The sequence below is a fragment of the Dermacentor silvarum genome, chromosome 11, assembly GCF_013339745.2.
Source record: "Dermacentor silvarum isolate Dsil-2018 chromosome 11, BIME_Dsil_1.4, whole genome shotgun sequence".
NCBI lineage: Eukaryota > Metazoa > Arthropoda > Arachnida > Ixodida > Ixodidae > Dermacentor > Dermacentor silvarum.
The window spans coordinates 20,093,340-20,119,003 of record NC_051164.1 but is presented as its reverse complement, the minus strand read 5'-3'; the positions used below and the strand labels follow the sequence as shown (position 1 = coordinate 20,119,003).

Here is a 25,664-nt window from a genome sequence, read left to right as displayed (position 1 = left end):
AGGCAATGGAAATATTTGGAGTTTGAGGATGAGAGCTTGCCTTTCCCTCACTGACAGACGTTTTGGCGATGGCAACCATGATAATGACACGCTCATTGCCGATGGCCAGTTGCAGTTTGCATAAGAGAAGTTTGCAAATACAGACCTAAAGCTTTTGAGCTGTGCAGTTGTAACAGGAGGCGGACTGTTTAATGTCGGATCAACGGCACTCACGCATGCATTGGATTCATTGTTTTTGACAAATACTGCACATTCTATGCTGAGTTGTTCTCTCGCTGCATGTCATTGTAGAGAAAATTGTTCACATCTGGCACATCAGGCTTTGCAGTTTGAGTTGCATGCAGTAATATCAGCCATCTGGATGTTGCATGTTTCCAGCTGCTATTAGAGAAGGTCTTGGCAGATTCGTGACCTTATGTCAGCATTAGATATTAGGGCGTCAACGCAGTGTTGCCTTTCACAACTTCGCAGAATCATATTTCACCCTCGTAGGTCTGCTGCGTCGTGGACGCCACTGTATTTCTTTCAGCTGTGTGTGTTGGACAGCTTCAGCGCTGTATTTGTACAGTCGGCTTCAAAAGTTTTCAAACCACAGGTTCTGGGAAACAGCTGATTATTTCCAGCTGCTATTAGAGAAGGTCTTGGCAGATTCGTGGACCTTATGTCAGCATTAGATATTAGGGCACCAAAGCAATGTTGCCTTCACGACTTGGCAGAATCATATTTCACCCTCGTAGGTCTGCTGCGTCGTGGTGCCACTGTATTTCTTTCAGCTGTGTGTGTTGGACAGCTTCAGCGCTGTATTTGTACAGTCGGCTTCAAAAGTTTTTCAACCACAGGTTCTGGGAAACAGCTGATTATTTCAGCAGCCTGTTGTTTGTATTTCTAGCATGTACGAACATAGTGGTATATGGTTTTTACTGGCCACGGCCACAAAGGTTATAAAATTCCAGATTTTCTCCGCTTTAAGTATGTAAACTTTTGATGCTGACTTGTAAAGTTTACCTTTGTGTGGCCACACTGGGGTTAAAAGGAGCGCCCTGAACCGCAAATCGAAGCAGCATCTGTGAGGCAAACAAAGCTCAGCAGAACCCATCAAAACGTAAGTTGTCGTGAATAAGATCTGGCGTAAGTGAAGCACATTCAAGTAGCACACTGTCTTGTGCTTTCAAACAAGTACAGTTTGCCATGCAAAGGTTTATAGCTTGAAATAGTATCGGTCGCATTGTTCTGCCAATGCGTAGTACCTAATGCTTAAACTGGTTAAACTCGAAGTGGTACTGGTTGAGAGTGAATTGCCTCTGTGGAAATGTTCAAGGTTCTCAGTTATAGTTGAGATAAAATAGAACTCGGAAATGGGTTCTCGTGAAATTTAAATTCAGAACCATGTTTGCGCTCTATCCGTTCACGTCTTTTTCCTGTGTTTGTCCGTTTGTACGCGCAACGCTTCCCGATAGGTTCATTCAACAGCATTCATTGTGCTTCTGAAGATCACTATGACAGGTTACTTTCTGTGGTGACAAGCTAGGGCAACTTGCTGCTGCATATGGTTAAAGTTGAAATTTATTGAGTTATAATTTCAAAGCAGAAGTCCCAGAGTGGGTGGAATGTAAGGAAGACCTATGAAATAATGGAAACCTTAATGTAATGTGGTATCTATAACACACGCAAGCAACAAAGGCAAGTATGCATTTCATGCAAAATCGAAATTCAATATATATGGTCACCAGAAAAACAAAATGCACACATTGTATACATACGAAGCATAGGCAAAATAACGATCTACATTAATGGTCAAATGCATCGATTTTGAGTGTGAACATTCTTATGTGCCTTATTATATGTGTAAAAGAAAAGCCGTACTAGGTACTTGACGTAAGCGTGGAAGAAAAGCGCATTCTGTGCGACATTTTCTACAATTAGCAGAGCAGTGTTCATTGTAAGCTCTTGTGTTGTGTTTGACCTTCAAGCCCCTTCAAACGTTTGCTTCACGATGTTGGTATGCGATGTCGGCACGTTGCTACTGCATTTCTCGAAATTCGCATTCCTTGTAACCTATGTCCTTAATATGGCGAAGCACGGTATGCTTGCGATTCCTTCAGCAGTTTACAACCACCGAGTTTGTTCATTGTTTGCTACATAAACTTTGTTTCTCGCATTGAAGTGATACTGCAGCGGAATCCAAGCTGAGCTTATGCATGTGCGAAAAGTTTCTATGAAGTGTAAAGAACAGAGTTGTTGCAGATGCTCTATAGAGAGGTAGGTATCTATGTGCTGTACAGGAATCTCTGGGTAATTAATTTGAGTGACTAATCAAGGTGTTTCAATTCATGGGCAAGCCAAAATTGCACCTCCTCGTGCAAATTTGGCTTACAGGTGTGCCAGTGAAGCATTGCCAAATTTTCAGAATGGCTTGGACGCTGCTCACCAAGATGAAGGTACGTTTGTGCTTGTTATCCTAAGTGACCAGCAGACCAGACTTTCAGTTCTCTCAGCTACTGTCATGGGTAAGGCCGAGAAATACAAAAAAGAAAAAAAGGTGAGGCTATTATCTAAAAAACTGACAACCAGTGTGCCGGAGGTGACGATGTAGATGGTGAAATGGTTTGGTTGGGCTGTGCCTAGGGGTGTGCAAATAGTAATTTTGCGACCGAGAATACAGATCGAATAGTGCCAGAACGAATAGGATATTGGATACTTTTTGAACAGTTTTCAGATAAAAACACTGCTTTTCACATTTGTTATGATGATGACAAAATGTTTATTCAGAAGCGATCAACATTTTATATAAAATTATGTTCATATCCTATATATAGTAGTGTCTGTCATAACATTGCAGGTTATGAAGCGCTTTATTAAAAATTCAAATGGAGCATTAGGAACAAATAGGTAGTTTCCTTGCATACCTAGTGTCCTTCAAAGAGTGCAGATGTTTGTGGTTTTAGAAGGAAAAGTCTGGCTCCACGAGCATGTATAGCGTGATCCACCATGAATAATAATAACTGTATTGCAATGGAAAAGATTTGGAGCCTCTCAGTCCAGTGCCCCACTGGCTGTAACTTCTCACATTTTATGTCCACTATGGCCACTGGGATTAAATTTCCCGCATTTTTCTCAAATTATATGTCTGTTGCACACACTTTAGGACTCAAACTATTTGAAGAATACTCGTATTTACTAATACCGACTACTTGATTCAAAGATGGAATTATGCTATTCATATTATTCTAATTTTTCTACCATTCACACACCCCCCAGCTTATTCAGTGTGCAGCTGTGAGGCGACAGCAATATATATATATATATATATATATATATATATATATATATATGAATGTAGTACAGTATGGGCCTCTTGTTGCAAACTTCTGCGTGGAGAAGACTAAGAAATCAAGGTCCTCAGTGGCAAGCAGTTTCAAGAGTGTTCAGAAATGTTTACTATAGACATCGAACTAAAGTGTGTGTGTGGCAAATTGTGGTGCGGAAAAAAACGCTACTTCGGCAGCCATGTGGGAGCACAGCTGAGCGTCTGTGGGGTAAGGGGAGTGAGGAGAGAAAGAAGAGAGTTAGAAAGAATTTTGAAGCGACACAGCTTCAGGTTCCTTATTTTATGACAGCGCTACCACTGACCACAGCCTGTTTACTCTGTCTAACGGACGCTCCACTTGGTAGCGCGAGAAAACGTGGCTTTTGCATCGGAAAGTCCGGCCGACGACTAAATAAATGGACGAAACAGCCAAATAAGGCGATTTTATAATACTGCGGCACATTGTTGATGTCGTGACGTACGATAACGTGTTGGTACAAACCCATGACTAGAATGCACCGAAGTGCCGTGTGAATGGCGGTCGCGTTTCTCCTGGAATAGTGCTGAGCGAAACACGGCAGAGTGTGTAGTGAGTGACTGTTTACTTCCACCGATGGTCAAGACGCATTCCACAGGATTCGAGGCTGCACTTGTCTCCGTGCAAAATATGTCGTACAACCACGGTGTGAGAAAACGGATACAACAGACGCATCTGCACAAAAGTTCCGTTCAAAATGCGCGGGACGTCAAAGCTCAAAACCTGAGACGTCAAAATAGCACACTTGCACGGCTTTCGTCATAGCGCAGCTGGCCAATCCGTTTCTAGCTGGCGCGCGCCTTTATGGAATGACGGCCGGCACCGCGAGCCACGAACTACGAACGCGTCTAGACTTGCGTGCCGTTAATCACTGAAGTTGTATGCTGATTTTTTGCTTGTGTCAATTTCCTACCAGCATATTGTCTCACGTACGAGTGGGCACGGAACTCTCGTCATAAACGTATATCGACGCACCAAGCCTTGCGGGACGAATTTCCCGAAAGCTACGATGCTTCGTAACATGCGGATTCAGAGAGAGCTGGAGATGCTCAACTCGCAATTGCCTCCTGGCATCGTGTGCAACCCGGTCGCCGATATGTTGGACAGCTTTGAAGCTGGTGAGTATCTCGTTTACAGAGCACGAGCGGGCGTGGGACGCGGAAGCTGTGAACGAGTCGAGTATAACGGAGCGCAAGTATTGTTTCGTTTTCACTCCGCAATTATCACGCTTTCAAGAGCCCAGTTCGTGTTAGTGCCCACGATTAATGTCATTTTCTGAGCCTGTCTATGCTTTCGATCGTTGCAGCCATCACCGGAGCAAGCGGAACACCGTACGAAGGCGGAACCTTCAAACTCAACATTCGCATCCCCGAAAGGTGCGGCCCATGCACCCCGCGCTGTTGCTGTCATCTCTCGTATCTCGTTTGAAACTACTGAGCGCATGCCTTTCTCGTACAGAATGTTCACCCGCATGCTCAACGACACAATCCACTGGTAGGATGATTATTAGATACGTAGATAGAAGTGAGGTGCTGATCGAATTCTATATATATATATATATATATATATATATATAATATATATATATATATAACACACACACACCACAACCGGTTGTTTCTTTATAATCTTGTTCAGCAGCCTTGTAAAGAAAATAAATTTTCGCGCCGTTACTTAACTGCAACGTAATTCGATTTTCTTACTATGTAGCCAATTTACGAGTGATGAGTTCGACACTGCTGCCGCATGACAAGTTGCTTGCTTTATGTTGGTGGTGCGCTTATCTCATAATGCAGTACAATATAATTTATGATCAAGCACCACTAACAGTGCAATGCTTCCAATATTTCAATATTTATTTGGCAGAGTGATTGCACTTTGCACCAAATATTGGCCGACTTTCCTGAGTGCGCAGCCTGTTGCCGCAGGTATTTCTGCACGGAGGTGATGATTTGTCTCTGTGGTGGCACTGTGCAGGTACCCGTTTGAGGCACCCGTGGCATGTTCCAGACACCGGTGTACCACCCCAACGTGGACTCTACGGCCGCATCTGCCTAGACTGCTCCAGATGCCACCGAAGGTGAGGCAGGCGATGGGATTCGGGTGGCAGCTAACAATTACGTTTTGTCATAGCCACTTGAAGCCCAAAGACAGCTCAGGCATATAATTGTTTTCAAGTTGGTTTGTATATTACTGACTGGTATGCTACAAATGTGAAACACCCTGATGTTTGTATAGTAAAAGTTGCTTTTCTTGGCCCCAACACAGAGATTATGTTTTGAGGGTGCACGTGCCCTGATTGTTCTTGCTTTTTCTTTTTTTTTTTTTTTTGTGATGGCAGAAGTGCTTTTTGTTAGGAGTAAACTTTAATTAGAAGTTGGCGCTTATTCTGTCGTTTTCTCTTTTTGTTGTCGTCATTTTGCACTCCTAAGGCATCACGCAATCCTACAAGTTCACCCAAATATCAATTCTTGTAAACAGAGAAAGTGTAGCATCGCATAACTAGTTAGGATGTTGATGCTGCATTCTGGATTTTCATGCCAACGTGCAGTATTTGGAATGCACCCTATGGTTTTTTCGTATGTGAACACAATGGTCTAGATTCTCCACCACTGACGCTAAAATATAATTCACTTCCATGCAGCTGTGCATGCATCTGACTTAATATCCGGGATGAATATTTTATGTAATCGCTCAGGAGTTAATTTCGCAAAGGATTGGCAATATTGTGCAATATATGTAGTACAAGCTAGGGGTCTCTGGAGAATCGAGCTTATGCTCAAGAACTCGCATAAAGGTGAGTACTTTATCGTGAGTACTCCCAAGTGATGAGATTACAGAAAACTTATTCAGGAGTGTCGACGGAATTTTCATATAATATTCTGGGGATTTGTCAATTCTAGATAATTCGGGGGTAAAAAAAAAAAAGAATTTTCACACTGGTTGCTTTGAATTGGAGAAAGTGGTAATTGCAGCACTTATGATAAATGCAGTGGTATGCCAGAATGGAGCACATTTCTGCAGCCGGACCCACACAAGCTGCAAATAATGGTGTCTTTTGCTGGTTTTGTTAGTGTGAGCCTGGATGGGTGGTTGGAATATTATGAAACTGCCGATTCAGTCAAATGTGATATAGTACATCGCACCTGATTTACAGCGTACTGAAAATTACGGGATGGTGTAATAACCTTTTAACCCACTAATTTTTCCTTGTGCTTGAACCTCTAGGGTCATAGACTGCCAGGAAATTATGATAGAAATAGTCATCGAAAACCTGGAAAAACCAGGGAACTTGAAAATGCCAACACAGTAGACACCCTGTCATATTGGCTTAACAGTATGCGATCCCTTTTCTTCTAGCAAGTGCAGTTCGAACATCAAGAAACAAGCAGTAGCCTGCTGCTACCTATTGGAAATGGGCTCATTTATTTCAGCTAGTCGGTTATTTTACCTGGCCCTCTTGTTTTGACTGCCAGCATGTAACATGACTGCCACTGTTTTAACATAGTTTTTGTAGTGTGTATTGCCTTCATGAGGTTGCTTATGCAAGGGTTGAAATATTTGTCAAATACAGTGAAAGCTTTTTTTAGCCATAGTGATGTGATTCCCAACATGGCTACCGCTCAATATACAATGTATTTACTGCCCGTTTAATTCGTAGCCACTCATTGCGCACTTTTCACTAAGGTGCTTCAGTTTGGCTATCATTACATACCAAACATGTTCTACAGAGCGGCGATCTTGCTGTTAGCCTGAAATTTCACGCTGGCCTCCATAGATCACATATATAAGTGATGGTGACATTGGCGTAATTGCTACTGCATGAATGCAACTCTGAATTTATCTCATGTGGTAAAAAAAAAATGCGCTCCAGGAAAGATTCAAATTCATGCGGCATACCGGCATTAGTTCAAGGCTGCTGTAGTGGCAGGCAGAAATGACTGTCATTTTGTTCTTAACGAAACCTTGTGGTGTCACATTAATTGTAGAAGTATTCTTGTGACTGGAGCTCTACAGAACTTCAGACACCATGGTGGTAAAGAATGTGAGGCTGGGCCTGACATCCAGGACTTTGTAGATGCGTAGGGTACAGCTACTAAAACGTTCGCGTTCGCATCACAATTTAAGCGAAGCGTCTCATATTGAACGGAGCTATGGGCGATTACAAGTTACCCTTCTCCCTAGCCATGCTTTCTCCTCAACTCGTTCTCCGAGTGATCGAGACTAAGCTCCGCCTTCACTGCGTCATGTGACATCACGTCGTCTACTTCCGTTGTCTTGGAGCCAGCGTGCGAAGCCTCTACAACCTCTCTGCTAGCTGCCGGCCGTCGATCCCCAGCAAGAGCTATCCATGCAGCAAGGCATTGCGAGCATTCGGTTGCAGTGCCGAGCATGTCCGTATTTCGGTAACCACAGGTGAGCTGGACGTTTTGACGGATGGGCAGAGGCGTAAACTAAAGCCCCTCCATACTACTACTCCTGTGATGAAGGAGCTTTAGGGTAGATGTATGCGAGTGGGCCCATCGGCATGCACAGTCCAGCCATCTAGTGTTGCAGAGCTTAACCAGCCAAATACAGAGCTAATATTGCTGTAACCAAATGTAAAACATTTTAAACATATAAAAAGGCAACGTGTTCAAGATTAGGCTCCTGCCGAAAAGTTGCGCCAGCAGCAAAGTATAGAATACACTTGGTTACTGCTATACATTAGCTCCGTGTTTGGTTGAGCTTTTTGTCGCCAGGTGGCTGCACCGTGCAAGCAGCTCACGTTTGCACCTCTGTTTATCCCGTAAAACGCCCAGAACACTTGCGCTTGCATTTACCCAAATACCGGACACGCTAAACTTTATTGTGGTAGTAATCCTTTGGCGTGAAGTGATGGCCGCAAACGGGTAGATGCTGGGGCCGATCGGATACCGACAGTCCGATGCGCTGCAGCCACTCCGCTCGTCTGCTGCCTTGCAGAGGGACACGATGTCACAGCTTTGCCAGTTGCTACATTTGCAGCACACAATGTAACAAGGGCGAACCACGGTGCTTGCGAAAAGAAAGATCGAGACCAATACTGACCGCGCAGCTCTCGTCAACACGAAGCACGTTGTAACACAAGCAGACAATACTTGCTGTGTGCTGGAAGTGCTTGAGTGTAGTGAATCTGATAAATTGTCCTTGTGCATTCTCTTTCTGTAACTTTTTTTTATAGAAACAAATTAACCAACATTCCAACTATCACGAACAGCATTTGTTCACCATTTAAGTTGGAAAAATTATCAATGACGCACCAGGGCAGGCAATTGGATAGCTCGCCCTACTGATGTTATATAGTCACCTCCCGTCACTTGGTCAGGGGCGGCTGAAAACTCAGGAGAGTGGCGTGCTGCAATCAGTAGCGATGTACATTTTTAACACCTTATAATAAATTGCACGCTTTACGTGGAGCACTTAGATGCGTCAATTAATAATCAGAAGGACCTACACTGACGACTCAGTACGTTTGTACGAAATCATCAAAATTGTTTCAGGGTCCCTTTAATTAACACTTCCGTCGTCCTGGTCCCGCCACCTTCCCCCAATCCTGCGTCAGGATATGGATGACATCATCCTCCGCCAATGTGGAGGTTTGCAGTCTTTTTCCTCCAAGGAGAGGTTGGCATTTGCTTGGCCCAAACAAACGTACATCACTGTGCACAAAGAGGGAACTACAGTGACCCCTTTTCCAACATGGACGTGGCAGTTTGGGCCCAGTGGTATCCCAGAAGGACATCTGTGTCTGGTTCACTTCTTGGTTGCCTTAAATCATGTGAAGGAATAGAGAGTTTTAGAATAGGGGCCCCAAAGAGCTTTGTGGATGTAAGCTTGGGCATGCAGGAGTGAAGAGTTTTGGAATAGGGCTTTGCGTTTGCGAATAGCATCTTGCGCTTGCAGCGCCACTATGGTCACAAAGAAAAGTGTTATAATATTAAAATAAACTATACCATTTATGATAAGAGAGTAACCTTGACTTTCGTGTTGTAGTTGTTAATTACAATTTAGAGGTTTATTCTTTAGCAGCAAGCAATTGGTTGCGCTTAATTTTGAGTAACCAACTTTACGTGCCTTCACCAGCCAAGCTAATCCACGTTAGGCCTACAAGCCATGAAATCGACAATCGAATTCGGAATCAGTGGCATCTAGTAAATCAGTCTTCATTACACACGTTAGATGAGAGAAAGCGATAACCGCAGTCACTTCTCCAGTTTACAAACTTCATGCATTACCACGAATCGAGCCCAGTTTGGCGCTCGGCTAGAGCCGTTACTTCGATGGGTGCCGCCATGTTTCTTGATGCAAAGCTTTTGGGGCAGCTTTTGGGGCTCCCGCTAAATCGGTGAAATAGCGTGCCCGACTCAAAACCCAAACGCACTTTGCGTCTCGCGCATGCGCAGTGACGTCGACACTATTTATTTGGGGCCCTAAAACGTTCGGGGCCTCTATTCTAAAACTCTCTAATGTCCCCTTGCAAATTGCCCGAACCTGTCCTGGCATGTCCTACTGTTTGCCCGAATAATCGTAGTTGGAGATGGCTCTGACAAAGGCGTCGGCTTGCCTACCATTGTCGCGTTCTCCATGAGCAACTGTTTTCGCGGGTTAAACGGCCGGTACACAGTAGGCATATGTTATACACTCTCTGTTTAGGCTGCACCAATGCACTACCACAATTCTTAAGGGCAACAGACATGCACCAACGGCTTTAGCATTTACCGGTGTTAACTGTGCTTATGTTGTGAATGACTGTGTGGGTGGGTTCGGTACATATTTCTTTGATCTTTCTTCTTCCACCGTTCTATGCTGTTCTGGTGTACCCTCTTGCATTTTTCCTGTGCTCTCTCTTGCCCGAGCTATCTAGTCATTGGATGGCACTAGCATCAGAGTGCTAGCACCATTTGTTGTCGTAGCTGCTCACTGTGACGCGGACTGCTGCGATAGCGTGTGTCTTGCGGGGGAAGCAGTGTGTCAGGGGACACAAGAAAGTAGCAAGTTTGCACGAATTGTCTACTGAAACGATGCTCAAAAGAAACGTGACATGATACCCGGTGCAAGGGCTGCCGTCTATATTCATGTTTCAATAAAGAACGTGGGCATAGTTTTCAGACGTTTGTTAATCAAGAAGACGATGGAATGCTTCCTGCCCGCTGGCATACTTAAACGCATTATATTCTGTGAACAGGACATTGTCTATAGACAGTGGTGCGTCTCGTGGCTTCATGTTCTTTGGTGCGTTGTTTCAGCTGACGGTTATTTAGACTGTGCACCAGCTGGCTCGGATTCGGACACTCGTCCAGTGGCTTTTGTATGTGCGTGTTTGCACAGCCTAGTCTTCGCTAATGCTTACTACTTTAGTGGGCCCGGAAATGGCTGTTAACTCTTTGCCATTGGTGTTGTTATGTGCAGGGTCGCTGGCGGCCATCGCTGAACCTCAAGGTCGTCCTCCTGTCACTTCACGCCCTGCTGGCACAGCCAAATCCTGATGATCCACTTGTGCCAGAACTTGTGAGTCGACTACAGTCCGTGACAGTGATTGTCATATGCAGTGGAACTTCACTGATCCGTCCTCTTTGTCCATTGTAATGCTGCTTAAGCGTGGTCTTCATGATGGTGATACTATCATAGTGACCAGGCTTTGTTTGCTTAATAAGTTTTCCTTGCTGCTACTACATTTCATTCCTATGGTCTCGTGAAAAACATTTTATTAGAGATGCCTTGCTGTAAATAACGGCTGTGTTGTGTTAATTAACTCACTTCCTCTCAATGCTCTGGTGATGTACTCTCATGTTCCCTATCTCAAATGATGCCTTCACACAAAACTGCAACAGTGATCTTAAGATCGACCCCATACTTCATTCCATGCCTAGCAAGTAACTCTACGGAAGTTAGGCAAGTAGAGTGGTCATACGAGTCTCACTCTTGGCATTTGCCAATGCAGTTGTATTAGATCTGCGATACTGTCTATGGAATAGCTACCTTGTATACTATATTAGAACTACAGCTTGTGGACTTGAGGTCATGTCAAATCATGTATTATTTGTGTGTGTGTCCAGGATGCAACAAACAATGTTTTGTTCACGGAGGCAAGTGGTGCGCTGCTGGTCGCATAAATGTGTCACTTAGCACGTTCAGCTGTAAATGGGCTGGGCTCTGCAATGCCTTCCATGTAATAGCATTGCCTGCTGTGCATGAAACGGAGTATAAAGACATGTGAACACTAGCGTACAATCTTTTCACAAAACTGAAAGCAGTCACGTTAAATTGCATTTCGTATAAGAAAGAAAAGAAGGGGAACCAATGGGCCCAATTTCTGTTAGTAAACCATATGAAGCCAACAGATAAGGAAGCCAAGGAAAGCATAGGGGAAGTTATTCGTAGTTTTAATTGAAGTGTACAAATGATAGATTAAAGGGAACTTGCCACCAGCGAGAGCCAAACTCACAACCGTCGCATTGTGTGACGCTAACTGCCTAATACCACTCCCATTGTTACACACACAAAAATACCCATGAACGTGGACATTCGAACAACCATCTTCATAGCACAATTAATTGGTGGTGCATCTCACGTATAAGGCAAAGGCTGTAGGTTTTGCTCCCAACCAGCCGCGAGTTGTTTTTTCGTCTACTTCCATTTCACTTTAAGCTATCATTTGTATATTTCAATTACAACTACAAATAATTTCCCTGTGCTTTCCTTGGATTCATATGCATGCGATTTCATATAAGAGTGGAATTTAAACTTGGGGCCACGTCCCCCTGTATTTTTACAATGCCTGCCCAGTTGCTCTGCAGTACACTGTAGCCTGTGGTTCACTGTGTCGAGGCCGCATTCCCAGACCTGTTGTTGCTTGAGCATGGCCAGCTTTTGCCAAGCACGGCTGCCGCACCGTACTCACTCCTTTGTTTTCACACGACAGGCAGTGAGAGAAAATTGATATGATGCTAACAACGCCTCATAAATTGTGACCAACTATTGGGAAGGTGGCACCCTATAAGTGAACTTTGGTTTACTGTCCCTGGGCAGGCCATTTAAAAAAATACAGGAGGCATTGTGGGTACTATAACCAGCACAGAAATCTCAAAATGTGCACTGATCTCGTAGCAACATGGCCTAGAGTGCATACAACAGGACACGAGATACGAACAGGATAAATGTGTGGTGCCACTTCTCCCGTTGTCTGCACTGTTCACCGTATTCAAGCGTAAGCAAACTAGCCCAGCTTAAATCCCACGTTGATTCTGGCGCTTTGGCTGCATGGCTGTGCAAGATGTGGCACTGTGGAATTTGAGCGTCAACAAGGCAGTGGTTTAGCCGGAACCTGGCTTTATTATGTGTAGTAAATTGATTCACTGTTTACTTAAGTGTTCCTTAAAAGTGCAGTTCCTAGTATGATCATGTGGCTGTCGATACACACCCCTAGTGCGACAAAACTTGTCAACTGTCGGTGTTTCTCACGTCTCTCATTTTCAGACATGGCAGACCGGCGCAAAAATCCGCGTTTCTAGAGTGATGCAGAAATTCAAACACTTCTTTCAGACTCCAGCTCGAGGATACAGACGTTGATTAGTCGTTTCAAGGGACAGGGACAGCAAAGAAGAGGCCGTGTTGCCTGAGGAAAACTAATGATCTTAAAATTAATTCATTAATTAGCATAAGACTAATTCATGAATTTCCTGATCTAAATAAAAATACTGAAGTGTTCGGCGGCATATCACATAAATAGCACTTGAATTTAAAGCCTGCAATTATCTTAGACACAAATTTAATTGCATGCCAGAAAAGAAACTCGCACCCAAAATTAAGACCTCTGTGCACCACTTTCTTTTCTTTATCCCTCCCCAGGCTGACCAGTTCAAGTACCAGAGGGAAGTGTTCAACAGGCTGGCCGCTGAACACACGCGACGCCACGCCATGGGCTGAACCTTCAGCACGCCGACCTAGTCTTGTTCACACTGCGCCCACTTGGGCCAGTGGGTTTTCCTTGTTTCATCTCCAAGGAGATCGGGAACTAAGAATAAGTTCTTGTTCATACTCCGGTGCACTTATTTATTTTAGATTTTTAAACATAGGGCTTGCCAGGATCTCTTCACTGAGCATATAGCCCATTCATGCCTTTGTTTATGTTTTATCAGCCCTGCAGTGATGTTCATGACTCGGTTTTTATGTACCATCATGCTACAGTGTCCCAATTTGTCCTGTGCTGGCAGACTTGCAGCCTTGCATTGGGCTCTGTATTGTGCAATGGAAGCTTTGATGGAATGAGCCGTAAAAAACGCCATTCTGGAGGAAGTTTAGCTTTAGTAATCATAACTTCACAATAACCCATGGATCATTTTTTCGTTGATCATGTGCTACGCTAGCAACACCAAGTCATGTTGCATTTAGAAAATTTAGGTTTTAGTGAACTAGAGAAGCAAATGTTGCCTCGGCGCTGTGAGAATGTCAAGGTATGTCTTTCCAACCGCAGAATGTTTAAGATATCAGTATATTTGTCGTGCGTGAATCTCCTTTGCAATAACCTGTGTTGAAATTTCTGATACTTCAAGGCAATAACGTTGTTTAGAGTCAAGTACTGCCACTTGTGTTAACCTTGGGACCTTGAATTATCCATTGGGTCGAATTAAAAAAGAAACAGGAAGAGACCCAAACACACCGCTGCTTCTTGTGGCAGCATTTACCCTATTCTATGCACCCCCGAATCTAACTTTCACACGGTTTAGCAGTTCTGTAGGAACTATTGTAAAGTTAATTACACTCAGCTCCTAATTACGGTAACATAGAAATGACATTGGAGCTCCTGGACAATCTTTATTGAGCAAGAAAAATGCAGCATGCCTCCACGATTGGGAAACGATGAAACCAGTGAAGCTCATCTTAGAATGTAAATTTATTTACACCTAATGTCCATTGTCGTCCCTCTCAGACAGCATTTATCGCTGTCTATGGCACATGCTTTCCTTATGATATATAGTGCGTTTGACACTCTGCATTCATCGAGTGGCTCCGCAAACGTGATGGTGGACCACACCTAGACTAACCGCTTCGCTGGCTCATCCTGTGACGCGTGCAGTTCTCCGGAACGCTGAAAACATATGACCTGACTTAGTTTCGGGATTGAAGTAACAAGTTCTGGCCCATAGAAATCTATGGCACACCAGCCGGACCTTCAGTCAGGATCAAATTAGGCAGAGTCAAACATACAAATTTAGCCTGGTTTTCCAAACTATCAATATTTTTTACTAATTTACTGTAGAGAAATTGCAGCAAAGTCCTGTTTTCTTAGCTAATTGCCAGAGTATTTTAGATGGAACCATGGACCATATTCTGAAAAGATCCACTTCGGCGATACTATTGCCTTGGCCAACGGCACGCACTGATTGGCTGTTTTAGAAAAATTTGATGAGCTGATTGGCTTGTTGAGCACAACGTCATTCAAATTTTGCTCAACCAGCCAAGCAGCGTGCGCCTGATGGCGATATTGTTTCCGAGGCAATATTATCGCCCAAGTGGTCGTTTCAGAATACGGCACCATTAGAGATGTGTGTGTTTCTGCATATTTAGACTGGCGAAGTGGAAGCTTACAATGCTAATTAATAAGTTGCACTGTCCAAGTAATAACACGTTGATGCCAAAGCATTGGAGCTTGCCGAATCGTGTACTGGGTGGCTTGGTAGGGAGTTTAGAATTGTTAAGACGGAATGAGGACGGAGAACAAGCAGATCACAGTACCAGTTTCTGCGCCGAAGTGTGAAAAAGTTCCGAATTGTCCCAATCGTTCCAAATAATGGCTTTCTGGCTTCATTAGCACACTGTCATTGCACTTAGACGGGAACCAAACATTTCCATTCATGGCACCACCTATTGTGCTACAGGAAGCCGACGCTTTTAACTCTGTCATGCCGACTGTACAGTATTATTGCCAGACTGAATTTCGACATATGTACTGACTTCCCAAACCATTCAGCTTTTTATTGCCTACCAGAGGAATTCAGAGGAATTCCTGAAGTTGATTTCCATGTTGGGAATGTGATGGTTTTCATGTGATACAGGGCACATTACAGCGTCAATACAGGCCTAAAAATGTTCCTTATGGTTGTCAATTGAAATTGGTACCACATCGCATGCATTCTAGCCGTGTTAACAGCATGGTCACTGCTATTTGCAAAATGGATTCTTGCACTAGCAATGTGCAATTAAACATTGCAAATGCTATGAAAACATGTTCATGTCTTATTGTGCCATGTACTCGGCATTATGTAGCTACCGATTGGAAGACTTGCTCTGCTACTTTTAATGTTAACCTTGTGTGGCATAATCCTAACAGTGGTTAGCTGGTGAGAAATGGTCACGAGAAAAAATAATGTACGCATGTCAATATGATAGCATCTTCATGTTCATGTTAGTGTACAGTGAGCTACATAAGGTCATAAGAAATTCTCTGCTTTGTTCATTACTAGTGCCCTTATGTATTGTTCGCACATTGGCATATAAAAATGCCAGCCTTCGAGCGAGTCTGTGGAATTGATTTTCACTGTTTGGGAAATAAAGAGGTACATTTGGGAGCCAGCTCCTGCCTCGTCCATGTTCTTTCATCTTTTTTATTGCACTACTAAGCGTTGTACAGTTTCTATGAATTAAAGAGGAATTGAGACTAGAGAAATGCTGCCTCATTGTCTGCATAGTTTGTATAAATAAGCACTATAGACTCTCTTTCTTGGATTTGCGAGTCTCTTATTGCTGCATCAAAAGCAGAAGCGAAAGAAAATTTTGAAATTTATCAGGCAGTAGGATTCACACCACCGGCCCTAACACTAAGTGTTTTATGGGTAATAGCCGAGACGCTAATTCATGACATGTAATCTGTTAAGCCCATGTGAACAAAAAGTGCTCACACTCCTAATGCGAAACTTGAATTTACGAAAAATTTTAGTATAACGCAAAAGTGTTAGCTTTTCAAGATTAAGGTTTAATTGTTACAGTCGACTTCCGTTAGTTGTACCACGATGAGACTGATGAAATTGGTCAAGTTATCTGGTGGGTCGAATTAAACAAGATGCCAAAAGAAAAAAAAAAAAAACACCGCTTGTTCTAACACGTCCCCAAATCGCATGTGCGCCCACTTTCTGTGTGTCCAAAGTAGAGAAAGGCTGCTGTTGTGGTCACCATAGGGGTAAGGTGTGTGCGTGATGGCTGGTCAAGTTTGAATTATCCGGCAAAGGCTAATTTTATTATCGAAATAATGAAAGTTTGGGCCCATAGAAACGCATGGGCTGCTGGCCGGGACCTTTGGTCGGCATTGCATAAACTGAAAAATTCTGTTAACCAGAGCCTAACGGAAGGTAACTGCATTTGAAATGTGTGAATGGAAACCCTGCGCTCTTTACGAGCATTTGTGAGCCATGTTGCAATTCAAGCATACCAGTCTAAAGCAGTAAGACTATTAAAATTTGTGCCCGTGTGGACATCACTTCTGTCAACTCTTTAGAAAGAAGTTCCTGTATAAAAATGCATTTATTTGCTTTACTAAGTCCTGTGCACAAAATTTATTCATTGTATGTCACGCGCTGCCAATCACTGCAATATTGCCATTTCTTCATTGTGCTTGGCACTGTGACGTGCAGTGGTACACACATTTCAACTATTTCCAGCAGGCTCCCAAGTAATGATGACTTTTCATTATTTAGTGTGTCAAATGAAGGTTCGAATCCTCAAAACCCAAGAAGTACTGGCAAGCCTCGCCCAATTTACAGTAGCACCACTTGTATGAACCAATTTGTTTTCATTTTTCAGGAGATGCATGCCCTTGATGTCATGATACGGAAAATGGTCACATGGGAGCAGAACATCGCACTGTTTTAGCACTCGCAGCTCACTTGGTCATCGGTTAGGCTACTAACTAGCAGCATAACTGACAAACCGAACAGCTGGAGCCGAATGCCTACTGGGAAACAAATCGAAACTGGTTCTTAGAAGTGGGATTACAGTAATTGTTTAGGGCTTTGCGAGGCTTGCCAGTATTTCTTCTTGGGTTTTGAGGATTCGGACCTGGATTTGACGCAAAAAATTTTGAAAAGTCAAAATGTTGTGTCAGTATTCTCTTCAGCAGAGCACCAAAGCATTTCTTTCATGCTGTGTGCATCCCTCTTAAGCTTATTCACACTAGGCCGACACGACACCGATTTTGGTCTGCCAACTGTTGGCGAAAGCGTTTTCCTTCCTTTAAACCTTGGGCTACACCTGTTTTCTGTCCTGTAAACTGCTGTCGCCAACAGTCGGCAGACCGAAATCGGTGTCGTGTCGGCCTAGTGTGTATGAGCCTTTAAGGAAATGGAAATGACTCGGGAGCTGACCTGACCCCAATAACTGCTGGTACATGAGAATGTCGTACAGAATGAGAAGTGACTCTACGTAGATCCAAGCGTGCCATGCTTATTTTCCACCAGCTAGAGTGTGTGCATAGTACTTTGGCAGGTTTGTTCACTAGGTAGGCGAAGCCAGCATACATACCTGCGAAAAATAAGTTTCTGCATGTGGCTCAGTTTGATGGAGCAAAAAAAAAAAAAATTCATTGCCAAGTTGCAAGCATTAAGCTTACAGTTGCAGTCCTACCACTCCATGAAATCATGCCGTAGAAATAATGAAGTGAAATAAATTGAGGATTCACACTTTGTAAAGACTGATGCAGAGTCAAAATGAATAAAAAGGCACGTCTGCCAGCTGATTGCTGTCAATTAATGTTTGAACACTTTTTCAGCTATTGCTGAGCAGGGCATCCGAGTACCAATTGCCTTCTGCTTTTACGAAGTCTTTCTTTTCGCATTAGAATGGCCGAGAATGCCTCGTGTAACGAGTGTGGTCGCGAAGAGAGCCTTCGACGCGTTCCGTGTGAGTGTCCTCACTGAAGTGTACAGACACAATCGCTCGCAGTTGTGCTAGCTCTCAATGATCCCAGACCGTTATCGGAGCAAACAATTTTAGAACGCCGACTTATAAGCCATCGCAGCTGAGGGCAACGAAGGCACTGTTACAGTTTTTAAGGACAACAGACCTGCACCGGCGGCTGTAGCCTGCATTGGTGTTCATTGTGCTGCACGTAATCCTGTGCTGTGATAGTCTCTGTGCTCCCTGTCTCTCTCTACTTTTTTTATCTTTCTATAGCTCCCCCTGCAGATAGCAGAATGTTCCCTTCTGGTTAACCTCTCCACCTTTCACCTTTCTTCTGTTTTTCTCTCTCCTTGCTTCAGTTTGCCCTGCACTGACGTTGCCCCCTCAGCTCTCTTGTAGTAGGTAGCAGTAGCAGCGGTCTCTTGTGTCAGAGCCACACATACTAGCTACAGCCCTCTTTCATTTCGCAACTTCCTCCATCGATTGCTGTTGTGGTGGCGTCTCAGAACGACGAGACACTCCTGTGGTGGATGGAAGATTGCAAACTAGAGCTCTGCCAACAGATCCCACGGTTTATCGACACATTTTCCAACGCCCTAAAAGGACTTTTGTTGCAAAAAATGTACTGTAATGGCTTATGGTTTTCACAAGATATGCTTCAAATTAATTAAATTATGGGGTTTTACGTGTCAAAACCACGATCTGATTATGAGGCACGCCGTAGTGGGGGACTCTGGAAGTTTAGACCACCTGGGGTTCTTTAACGTGCACATAAATCTAAGTACACGGGTGTTTTCGCATTTCGCCCCCATCGAAATGTGGCCGCCATGGCCGGGATTCGATCCTGCAACCTGGTGCTCAGCACCCCAACAACCCCACTGAGCAACCACGGCGGGTACAAGATATGCTTCAATCACATGATTAGAGCACAGAAAATACAACTGTAAGTAGCATGGAAAATCTAATTCAATAAAAGCAGTGATGGTAGAATGTCTACCGCCATGTACTTTATCAAAGAAAAGAAAAAAACACCCCTTCTTGTGCACGCAAGAAGCCATCCAAGAAGAGACAGAAGGGAAAAGGCAGGGAGGTTAACCAGATGAGAAGATGCGGTTTGCTACCCTACGCTGGGGAGAGAGTGGAGGAGAGGTAAAGTGGCAAGGAAGTAGAGACATAGAAGGAAAGGGAGCACAGATACACAATCACAGTCAGTCACTGCATACTATCACTGCACAGCACTTCCAGCACTACAAACCTCTGTTCAGGCTACAGCCGCTTGTCCAAGTCTGTTGACCATCCTTCACACAAACTTTCAAATGCAGCTACGTTCTGTTAATTAGACACCGGTTCATTTTTAGTTTATGTGATCCCAACCAAAGGCCCCGGCCATCCAGCAAGTGTCAAAATGCCTATGATGAACTGGCTTGTCATTAGCTAAAAAAGAGGCATTTGCTCATGATCAGCTGACATCAAAATCCCTAAGGGGTTTATGTATTCAATCACTCCATTTCTCAGCACCTTTTCTGTTCTTGAGTCACAAGATAAATGCATAATACTTGCAGACAACCACTTCAGATAATAGAAACGAAGCTGTGGAGCCAAGATTGCCTACCTGTATTACTGCGCTAAGTAGTCGGGCAGAGTTCGGCACCACTCACAGTTTCTTAGACTTTGCTTGGCTTGTTTACCCCTTTATAAAATGCAGCCACAATCAAAACGATTTCAATGCACACCATCTGCTTCACTTGTTTTCAAGAGCATTTGTAGCTGAAGTTTGCATTATTAAAGTCGCCAAGTCAAGCTGAGCCAGTGCACGACAGTCACCAGATGTGAATGCCATTTTATTTACTTTAGAGATACTTAAATTTGTGAGCCAAAAACTAGAAAAGAACCAGACTTAGCTCTGGGCAAAAAAAAAAACTAGTTTAGTCGGCGACAATTGATGGCGTCGGCTCGGGAATGCGCCGCTGTGTATGCAATGTGGCCGCATATATGTATATAGTATTCACAAGTTTCTGAAAAATAAACAGTTGATAGTTTGCACTTTGTGTCCTGTGTTTGTGTGTCCGGTCCTTTCGTAGTTTTTGCACACAAATTCAAGCATGCTTAACCAACTAGCCAAACCTTAAGAGCAAAATATAAAATAGCACAAAATGTCCACACTGACTGGTAAATTCTACGCACTATGGTAAATAAAGCAATTTCTATGTCCGTCGTCAGAAAGCACTGACGACATTGCAGGTTTCACGAATGTGCTTGAGCGCTGTAGCTTTGCCTTCGTGGCAAGAAAAACAGTTGTCTGCATGCATAGTATAGAGATGTTTTATTATGGAAGCAACTAAAACTGATAAATGATGTGTGACAAGTGTGTGCGACGCTGGTTGCAAATAGATGAGTAATCAAAAAGATGCGGTTTTAATTTACACTCATATTGAAAACTGGTATACAACGTCCATTAGAGATAAGAAGGGGATGGGGCAGGTAGCTACGAGTCTAGTTTCAATAATGCATCCCTCTGGAGACGCAACACTTCGGCCAGCTTGGGGGGCAGCTGGTTGATTTGGGCATCGAGGTCGCGGAGGGCCTTTTCGCGGTAGGCTGCGTAGTGGCCTGGGAGATTCAGCTCCCTGTAGACTGCCTTCACCGCTGCCTCGTCAGCACCACCAGGTGTACCACGTCCCACGTGTGCCTGCAACAACATAGCAATGGTACTATTACTTTTGTGCAAACAACGATTTGCTACAACCACTGCTTTCGTTTTTCTTATTGGTGAAGCCTAGTTCTCATGGTTTTCAGTGGTTTGTGAACACTTTTGTCTGAAGCCTCATGTGTCATACGTGTGCTCATCTGACAGGTTGGCTTGCTGGCAATAGCACTTACACTTAGCGTTTTGCACTGGTTCGTGTCTCTTTGTCTGCAGTCTCTTGTGTGTCATATATCTAATCACAAAAAAATTTTAAAAATAGCAGCAAATCCAATAGAACTAAGATGGGGAAATAAAAATAGTTCGTTACAACACAAATTTCGTTAAATCGAAGTTGGTTATATCGAGGTTTGACTGTATTTCATGTCTAGCATACTTAAAATGCACCTATCCAAGCCACTTGAAAGTATGCCTGATAAAACAGTGAAAAACCACGAAAGAAGTACGTAAATCCGCTACAGGTGACATACTGACGTGGTGAGCAAACATCCAGCCGTCTACATGCCAACTTGTTTTACTAAAACACTTTACATATTGTATTATTCAAGCCTGCGGCAAAGGTGTAATCAGAAGTGTATCCGGAGTCCCCCACTACGGCGTGCCTCATAATCAGATGGTGGTTGTGGGACATAAGACCCGAGAATGTAATGAAATTTGTAAGAATTTTTGAAGGCAATATTAGCAGCAACGAAACGCTTGCAAAAGTGAGACCTTGATGTTCATGTGGTCATTTGTATATTGCTAAATAAAATTGTAGTGAAGTTCTCCTGGCAGTACTTGGAAATTGACGTTGGGGGAGGAGGGGGGGGTTGTGTAACTGATTGACCCCCCCCCCCCCGCCGGTAGGAAGATCTCCCGGATTTAGTTTCTCCGAACCTGGCAGGTATGGTGAAGAATCACACCGTGGTACAACAGCGAGTTACAAAACTAACTTTTAGAGCACAGCTCTTAGGCGCCCGTTCCTGCATTGAGCATCGGTGTAACTGCGCGAATGCGCTCATGCTACTGCTCGCGCGTTCTTCATATTCTTCTTTAACAGCTGGCTCAACAGCGTCCCTCGGCATAACTGCACAAACGTGCTCGTGCCACTGCTCGCAAGTTCATCGACATTTTCTCCCACAGCTGGCTCCAACGCCGCTCATCATGCCAGCGTTCCCATACTGCCCCTCGCGCTCGTACCACTGCTCGCGCGTTCATCATCGCCTTCTTCCACAGCTGCCTCCAATGCCGCTCATCACGCCAGCGTTCCCATACTGCCTCTCGTGCTCGTGCCACTGATCGCGCCTTCGTTGTCATCTTCTTCCCTAGCTGGCTCCGATGCCGCTCATCACGCCAGCGTTCCCATACTGCCTCTCGTGCTACTGATCGCGCCTTCGTTGTCATCTTCTTCCTAGCTGGCTCCGATGCCGCTCATCACGCCAGCGTTCCCATACTGCCTCTCGTGCACTGATCGCGCCTTCGTTGTCATCTTCTTCCCCTAGCTGGCTCCGATGCCGCTCATCACGCCAGCGTTCCCATACTGCCTCTCGTGCCACTGATCGTGCCTTCCTTGTCATCTTCTTCCCTAGCTGGCTCCGATGCCGCTCATCACGCAGCGTTCCCATACTGCCTCTCGTGCCACTGATCGTGCCTTCATTGTCATCTTCTTCCCTAGCTGCTCCGATGCCGCTCATCACGCCAGCGTTCCCATACTGCCTCTCCGTGCCCTGGCGACAAGCCTTCGTTGTCATCTCTTCCCTACTTGCTCCGTGCCCGCTCATCACGCAGCGTTCCCTACTGCCTCCGTCAACTGATCGCGCTTGTTGTATCTTCTTCCTACTGGCTCCGATGCCTGCTCATCACTCCAGGTTCCCTACTGCCTCTCGTGCCACTTGATCGTGCCTTCATGTCATCTTCTTCCTAGCTGGCCTCCGAATGGCGCCTCATCACGCGCGGCCAGCTTGCCCAATACTGCCTCTCGTGCTCGTGCCCTGATCGAGCCTTCGTTGTCATCTTCTTCCTAAGCTGGCTCGCTGCCGCTCATCACGCCAGCGTTCCCATACTGCCTCTCGTGCCACTGATCGTGCCTTCGTTGTCATCTTCTTCCCTAGCTGGCTCCGATGCCGCTCATCACACCAGCGTTCCCATACTGCCTCTCGTGCCACTGATCGCGCCTTCGTTGTCATCTTCTTCCCTAGCTGGCTCCGATGCCGCTCATCATGCCAGCGTTCCCATACCGCCCCTTGCGCTCGTGCCACTGCTCACGCGTTTGTCACCTTCTTCCACAGCTGGCTCTGATGCCGCTCATCATGCCAGGGATTCCCATACTGCCCCTCTGTGAAGGCGCTGAAGGTACTGGCCCACTGCCAGTCAATGCGGTGATTTCGGTCTCAAATCCTTTGCCTCAATATATTACGATATGAAAACATGTATACAGCTGCACTCAAATTTCGCATTAGGGAGTATTGTAATCGTCGGACATTTTTTATTGGGCAAGCCTGTGCCCACAAAACTAGCGACACTCGGGCAGAACCATAGTGACAAACACATTCAACTATTTGTACAGACCACACCCGTTACAATGTATCCGCATACAACATACTCTCAGATATAACAGGCCATTCTTGTCGCTTAGTTTGGTCTGCCTATATTACCCATTCAAGAAATTGTGGTTTTAATGGACATGGCTATAACAGACTATTGACTACAAAAGACAAGTTGTTCGTCAAATTTTGTCTACATCGTGTAAATAAAATGTACTTTACTGCAACTATTTCCAGCCACTTGCGTAATGTGTGAAAATGCAATATTTCTTTCACGATGAAGACTCTAGTGGCAAGCTGTCCACAATGGCCTGTCCTGTGCAACAGGTGTGCTCCGCAAAATGCCCCGCCAGCTAACGAAGAGTCTTTCGGGTCGACCACGCAAGCTAGACGGATGTCGCCAAAGTACCGCTATGCCTAATCCGCTAAACAAAGCCGTAACATACGGAGCTTAAAAAAGAGCTGCCCGTGATTGCAATATGCATCATTTTGAGAAGGTTTTATTTCTCATCGCATTAATCTGCACAAAAAGAAGACAGACAACTATTCGCGGCGTTCACGCTGCGAAGTGTGTGATGTGATTGAGCCGTCCAGCATGCAGTGCGGTGGCAGCCGGACGTGGGCTCCAAGTCGAACTTGCCTCGTATCGCAGCTCTCGTTCGTGCTGCAGGTTTGATAGTGGTCGCCTTTTGCCGCGAAAGGTGAAATGAAGACGTCGGTTCATTCTACTGACCACTGTTTTGTGTGAAAAACAAACTTTTGATGAAGCTTGTGTCACCGTGGCGGCCGGCAGCCGTGGCTCGCCGCCGCTGTGGCGACCATTAATCTTGCCGTTGTGTGGGTGTGCTTTAGCGTGGGGAAACTGCCATATTTCGGAAACCAGCGTCCGGAAAACATCGGTCAGCAAGGCGCCGTGCCGGGAGGTTGCACGACTACTGCACAAACCAATTTATCTGTTATTTAATTTAATTTCGACGTTTTCATAGTTGTTGCGGTCGCCTTCAGTTTATACAACTGTATATGCAATGTTCCACCACATCACAACATATTCCCGCCATAATTTTGGTTAGAACGGACTTCGGATATAACGGACCTTTCTTAGTGGATTATTACAGTCCGTTGTAAACGAGCGTTGACTGTACATGACTCATCGAAGATTCCAGCGTAACCGCTGGTGCTCACGTGCTTTTCAGAAAGTACAACACTATTCACGTCACGCATACAATCTCATTACACACGGTTTGTCGTCAACATAGACAACAGAAAGAATCCACGATAAAACTCAGGGAAAGCTGTGATGCATGCAGGCATGTCTTGCACTTAGCGATAACTAAGTTGTTGGCATTTTATCATTATTTATCCAAATAGAGGATAAACAATGATAAACAATGTATGCGTTTCAATATGTCTTTTACATACAATGTTACTTTCCATTTCTGATGTGTCTTCCAGTTACACAAAACATTACTAAATTCGTTCTATTGCTTTAGTTTGATGTGTGCTACCTTCTCATGAGATCTTGGTGTCATTAACACCTCCAGTCACTGTATTTTGGTGGAATAAATGTAGCAACCCTACTTGCACACCTGTATGGTTTCGGCCTGCTGGGGCGACGCCACTTGAAGAGCAGTGACCAGAAGCCAGGAGTACTTGCGGTCCACAATGTCGGTGCCCACTTTGCCAATGTGCTCGACCGAGCCGAAGCAGTCTATGTAGTCATCGCGCACCTGGAAGATGCGACCGAGGGCCAGCGCTGCTTCCTGTGCCTGCTGATGTAACGAGCTGTCCTCGACGCCTGCCTGCAAGGTGCCCGGTGTTTATGAGAGAACACAACCCATGTTCCTGGCAAAAATATTGCTACATACTACTAATCTAACCTCGTTACAACAATGTCACGCCCGGCGTGAAAATACCTTCATTCTATTGTATATTATTTATAAGCTTACACGCTGATATTGATGAAAATATGTTATGGGGTATATGAGAGAGAAATGCAAGCATGATGCCTTTTACAGGCCAGCAAAGCATTTGCCGATTTTGACTGCCCGTCAGTGGCCTGCTGTGCCGACAAGTTGCGTTTTGCAAACAAAAATACGTTTTGCACTGTCATCTATACGCAAACACACAATCAATGTGATCACACAGGATCAGCACATGTTGGTTTGCCGACTGCAGGCCAGC

At 44.6% G+C, this 25,664-nt stretch overlaps 4 protein-coding genes across 9 annotated transcripts in view; 3 read left to right on the top strand and 1 right to left on the bottom strand.

Annotated features, from left to right (window-relative positions):
* Positions 1–25,664, top strand: part of LOC119432896 (PHD finger protein 13) — an 83,811-nt gene that overhangs the window by 10,968 nt on the left and 47,179 nt on the right. The window lies entirely within an intron of this gene.
* Positions 1–25,664, top strand: part of LOC119432886 (rho GTPase-activating protein 39) — a 132,198-nt gene that overhangs the window by 75,808 nt on the left and 30,726 nt on the right. The gene's annotated exons all lie outside the window — the stretch shown is intronic.
* On the top strand, positions 4,221–13,428 carry LOC119432895 (ubiquitin-conjugating enzyme E2 T-like). The gene is given in 8 exon segments (XM_037700048.2): positions 4,221–4,462; positions 4,651–4,720; positions 5,322–5,341; positions 5,344–5,382; positions 5,385–5,402; positions 5,405–5,424; positions 10,776–10,874; positions 13,215–13,428. Coding segments are annotated over 8 exon segments (453 nt in total). The 5' UTR covers positions 4,221–4,353; the 3' UTR covers positions 13,293–13,428.
* LOC119432888 (uncharacterized) overlaps positions 20,564–25,664 on the bottom strand; it is an 86,408-nt gene continuing 81,307 nt past the window's right edge. For 2 of the 3 annotated variants that reach the window (XM_049659114.1, XM_037700039.2), the window contains exons 4-5: positions 25,070–25,282; positions 20,564–20,946 (exon numbers count right to left, since the gene is read on the bottom strand). In XM_049659114.1, coding sequence (XP_049515071.1) covers positions 20,743–20,946; positions 25,070–25,282 — 417 coding nt within the window. In that variant the 3' untranslated portion in view covers positions 20,564–20,742. The remainder of the gene's footprint in view (positions 20,947–25,069; positions 25,283–25,664) is intronic. The other variant, XM_049659113.1, reaches the window with a different exon arrangement.